Below are 5259 nucleotides of genomic sequence, written 5' to 3'. Positions count from 1 at the left end.
CATACAAATTTGTAAAGCCTCTCACCAGTCTGATGATGTCGGTAACGACGAAACCCGGTCGCTGGTCAAATAAAAAAAGTGGAAAAGCTAAAAATATTGGTTTTAATCTAATAATAAATTAAAAACGTTCTCCTGAAAAATCAAGTTTTTTGATTTATGACGTTCTTGAAAGGAGTGAGCGATATGTCTCTGATGTCGACGATGGTAAGAATTGCTATGGGTTATGTATGGTATGGTATGTGTCGTTATGAGATCGATTGAAGTTGCATTTCAGTAATAAAGAATTTTTTTTTTTAATGATAACACAAAGCATGGAAATAAAACAAAAAATACGTGCAATCTCTCAGGAGTATTTGCGGTAAATCGATGTATGATAGATGTTTCTTTCAAATAAGTTTAAGCATAGAGGACCAATATTTTTGTGCTCAGATAATAATTTAAACTTAAAACGTCGCGCTCTTTGTCTTTGAGTTTCAGTACCGAGTATTATTTGATCGGTTTGGTGACGTGTTTTCTTTGTGTTTATACTGAATACTGTTAAGAAGCGAAACATCTTGCTTCACTCAACTTATTGACGTCGTTTTGCTCTTCTAGCCCTGATAATGTTGTAATTTTGTAAATAAAAAATGATTTTCATTTGCGCGTTTCCGTCTTCCTCATCATCAAGTGTTCCAGTACCATTAGTCGTTACAATAGATGTTCAAATTAGGAATGGATGCAATGCTGAGATATAAACATAATAGATCAAATTACGAAAGGTGTGTTTAGATTATTTGAGCTTGTGAATCGAATAAGTGAAGAAATAACAGTAAAAGAGATTTATGAGGCGAATGCAGTTAGGAATCAAAACAGAAGAAGACCAAGAAAATTTTGGTATGATCAAGTATTTTAAGTACTTGAAAGTGGTCAGAACAGAAGTCGGAGTAATCGGCGGATACGTATGAGGACATGCATGAATGTGGAAGAAGCGAAGGTTGTTTGCAACTATGTAGAGATTAGTGTGGCGTTCAATTCTCTCTTCCTACTCCCGCGGGAACCAAGTAAGTCATGTTAGTTTTTTTTAATTACTGAAACGAAATAATTTGTAGATACGATTTAATGGCGTCAAATTGTCAGCGGTTTATTAATTAATTGATATTCGCGATGAATTATGTCGTAAAAATATTAATAAATTTGGCACGATTCCAATTACTAGTGCCAAAATATTTTAAATTTAAAACATTGAGTGAGTATTGATTTTGCTCAAATTTGAAAAATTGTGTCGTTGCTTAGTGATTTAAATATGATTAAAATGTAAAAATAATACGCTTGTGTAATGCCACTTTTGTGTTTATGGTATGAAATGTAAACATTAATATTTATTATATCAGATACTGGATAATTCACCCTACGGATAATTTGTCAATATTATAGGTGTTCTAACTTGATTTGAAACATCTCCTTCTTCTTCTTTCTGTTTTTAAGAGGGATTAGCCTCCTGCGATATCGATTCCTAGCTGATTTGATATATCTTTTTGGTGGTCTGCCCGGAAGTCGTCTACCTTGGGGTTGGCCGCACAGTGCAATATAAGGAAGTCTGGACCTCACATACGCATACCATTGTCTCCTTCGTTGCCTTCCCCACCTAACGACATCTTCCATCTCGCGTAATGCCCTGTCGAATGATTTGAAACATCTGTCGTTATTTTTAGTTGAAAGAAGATGGAAGTCGGAGCATTCCAGGGCTTACGACCTGGCACTTGGCTGGCTACAGTGATCTCTTTATACAATTGTAAAACATTCTCCATTCTGCCCATTAATGAACGTCCATATTGCTTTAATTTTTGAAACCTGTAAATATGCAATGGTCTCGTTTACATTCCACACGCGGGTAGCATTTGTGAAAGATTTGGAAGTATGACTGATTGTAGAGTCACCAGTTGAGAAATTTGTGAAGTATTTATTAAGACAGTCAAGTGCCAGGTCTTTAGCCCTAGGAAACTCAGACTTTCATCTTCTTTCATATAAAATGAACGATAGATGTGTTTTATCAAGTTGAGACACCTAATATTAATGTAAGCATGACCAGTTTCGAGAACTACATATCGCTCACTCCTTTCAAGAACGTCATAAATCAAAAAACTTGATTTTTCAGGAGAACGTTTTTAAAGTTTAAGAATATAATACAATGTATTAAAAATAAATATCAAGACACTTATTGAACTTTTTACTTTGCAACACATCTTTTTAAGTACAACCTGAAGGTTTTTTCTCCATTTGAAAAATATCAAGTATATTTAAAAAAATTATTAAATACCTTTAACCAATACCTTTTCTTCAAAATGCAAAAACAATACTTTCTGCCCTGTAGCAGGAAAATATTAAGTTAAAAATATGCCTCTTTTGCTGGGATATAGTACATTTTCTGGGCATTCCGAAAACATGTACAACTGAAAATTGACGATTTTTGATTAATGACGTTCTTGAAAGGAGTGAGCGATATGTTCTTATCAATAGATAAGAATATAATACAAACTGTTCAAATAGTTTTAAACTGTCGTGTTTACATTAGTAAACTAAATGGTCTTATACAAGAGAGAGAATGCCGAGAGTCAGAATAAAGGCGGGTTTGTTTGAGGATATGCATGAATGTGAAAGAGGTGAACATAAACGGTTTTACAATATTTTGATGCACTTTCGTTATTTTTACTATTATCTTATTCATTTTTTGTTTTTTTTTTTAGTAAAAATAAAAAAACATATAACAATAACAAAAAAAATTACAAAAATATGTAAAACCATTTTTTATGCTTCGTGTACAAACGCGCACAATAATAAATAAAAGTTGACAATAATTTACATATTATTTTTTGAAAATAGCATTTTCATTTTTATTATTTAAGCTTAAAATTTGGCAAGACAATTTATTTACAACATTTTGGGTGTGTCCAAATACTTGTTCACAAAATCTGGATTATCTCCAATTGCGGGAGTTATTTTCATATTATTTTTTGACATCTCGTCAAAGATGAAGAATAATATGGGAGTCTGACCATTTACGGGTCTGACGGCCGTCATAGGCTGGTTTAAGTGATCACTTTACACACGTGTAACATTCACCAATTCCACCCATTATTGACAAACACACTACTCAAATTCTTGGAAATTCTATATATATGAACTATATAATTCTTGAATCACTAGAACTTCACTAGAGACATCTATTGGTGAGATGAAAAGAAGCTGTTTTTTTAGCAGAAACTTTTATATTAGTACGTGAGGTCCGAAGTTCTATATATATGAACCAACTTTGAAACATTTTTCTTGAATCTGTAGTTTTTGAAACTAGTCATGTGTAATGAAATAAAACTCAATATGTGGTATTAAACAAGTGTTTAATTTTTGGTATAGTATGTGTTTGGTCTATTTCCGCTCAGTTGATATTGTGGTTCTGTGACTGTTTGCACGTTATAACTTTTATTATGTTTCGTGATGTTATTCTTTTCAGTTTCTGTATATGTTCTGACTGGCAATAACAAGGTTATTCATTCTATCGAAATTTATAATGTTGAATGAGTGTGGTATGTAAAACAATCACGTTCTAACCATGTTTACTTTGGACTGATGAAATTAATTACGCTTCTCTGTTTTGTTAGGCGAGCAACCTGCGGCTATGCAGCACGGGAACGCCGGTTGGAGGGTTTCTCGGAAGGACGGAATAATTCCGCCGCTCTCATTGGCTAGCCTGGTGCTGCTCGCAGTGGCGTCACGTCAATACGTGTAAGAAAAAATATTAAATTTTTATTTAAAAAAAAATTAAATTACATTTTTAAAATTTCATCAAATATGAAGAAGAATATGGAAGTCTGGGCATTTACTGGGCTGATGACCGTCATAGGCTGGTTTAAGTGACCACTTTATACAGGTATAACATTCACCAACTCTACCCATTATTGACAACCACACTACTCAAATTCTGTTCTATATTTATGAACCGATTTCAATACTTTGTACTTGAATCACGAGAACTTCACTGGAGACATCTACAGTATTTGGTGAGATGACATAAAAAAAGCTTTTTATTGAGCAGAAACTCTTTTGAATTGTCAAAATGAGATGTCAAAAAATAATTTGAAAATAACTCCTGTAATTGTAGGTAATCCAGATTTTGTGAACAAGTATTGGACATACTAAATATTTTATATATATATATATATATATATATATATATATATATATATATATATATATATATATATATATATATATATATATATATATATATATATATATATATATATATATATATATATATATATATATATATATATATATATATATATATATATATATATATATATATAGATATTTATATATTTAATTATAAATATATGTAAATACATTTTGATTGTGTCCAAATACTTCACAAAATCTGGATTATCTCCAATTACAGGAGGTATTTTAATTTAATATATTTTAATTAATATTTTATTATTATTTTAAACATTGTTCTTGAATCACTAGAACTTCACTAAAGACATCTATTGGTGAGATGAAAAGAAGCTTTTAACAGCCCCGTAAATGCCCAGACTTCCATATTCTTCTTCATCTTTGAAGAGATGTCAAAAAAGTTTGTAAATACATTTATACACATTTAATATTTATTTAAATGTTCGTGATTAACCTCGTATTTCTTTTCAGGTAATGCAATGATGACCTCATAGCAAGATAATTAAATAAATAATAACGTTATGTTTTAATTATAATAAAATATGTGTAACTTCTACGACAAACATAAGTATTTTTTATATAAAATAGTATGTCAAAACAATCTTTATCTCCATTAGATAATACATGATATGAATAAATCTAGTATATATTACGAAAAATTCCAATGAACTGAATCCATGGGTGAAAACGTTAAAAAGTGATATGTTGAAATATGAAATGGACTTTAAAAGGAGTGTTGAATGAAAAACAATTTGTAAACTTGAAAATGTAAATATTGTAGATATATTTTTGTAAATAAATTAATGAACAGTTGAAATTGTTTGATTTTTTTAAAATTATTGATATATTTTAATGCTTATAAATATAAAACATATATTCCTCATAGGAGAGTCAAACTTTATTCTGTTGTAGAATTTTCGATTGTGTTAAATAATCGATTATTAACAGCTAAACATATCTGTAACTGGCACAGATTGATAAAACGGGCACAAATGTGTATCAAAACTTGCGGCAGCTACTTGACGGATAACATCTTTTCCACTCAAGAGA

General features: G+C 30.6%; 1 protein-coding gene across 1 annotated transcript in view; it reads left to right on the top strand.

The window, feature by feature from the left end:
- LOC148308796 (uncharacterized) overlaps window positions 1-5026 on the top strand; it is a 48386-nt gene extending 43360 nt beyond the window's left edge. The window contains exons 8-9 of the mRNA XM_088261027.1: window positions 3636-3759; window positions 4681-5026. Of these exons, the coding sequence (XP_088117153.1) occupies window positions 3636-3759; window positions 4681-4684 (128 nt within the window). The 3' untranslated portion in view covers window positions 4685-5026. The remainder of the gene's footprint in view (window positions 1-3635; window positions 3760-4680) is intronic.
- The last annotated feature ends 233 nt before the right edge of the window (window positions 5027-5259 follow it).

This window comes from Brachycentrus maculatus, unplaced genomic scaffold, assembly GCF_059751285.1.
Source record: "Brachycentrus maculatus isolate JH-2025_06_01 unplaced genomic scaffold, ASM5975128v1 h1tg000147l, whole genome shotgun sequence".
Taxonomy (NCBI): domain Eukaryota; kingdom Metazoa; phylum Arthropoda; class Insecta; order Trichoptera; family Brachycentridae; genus Brachycentrus; species Brachycentrus maculatus.
This window is presented reverse-complemented; position numbering and strand designations above follow the sequence as displayed.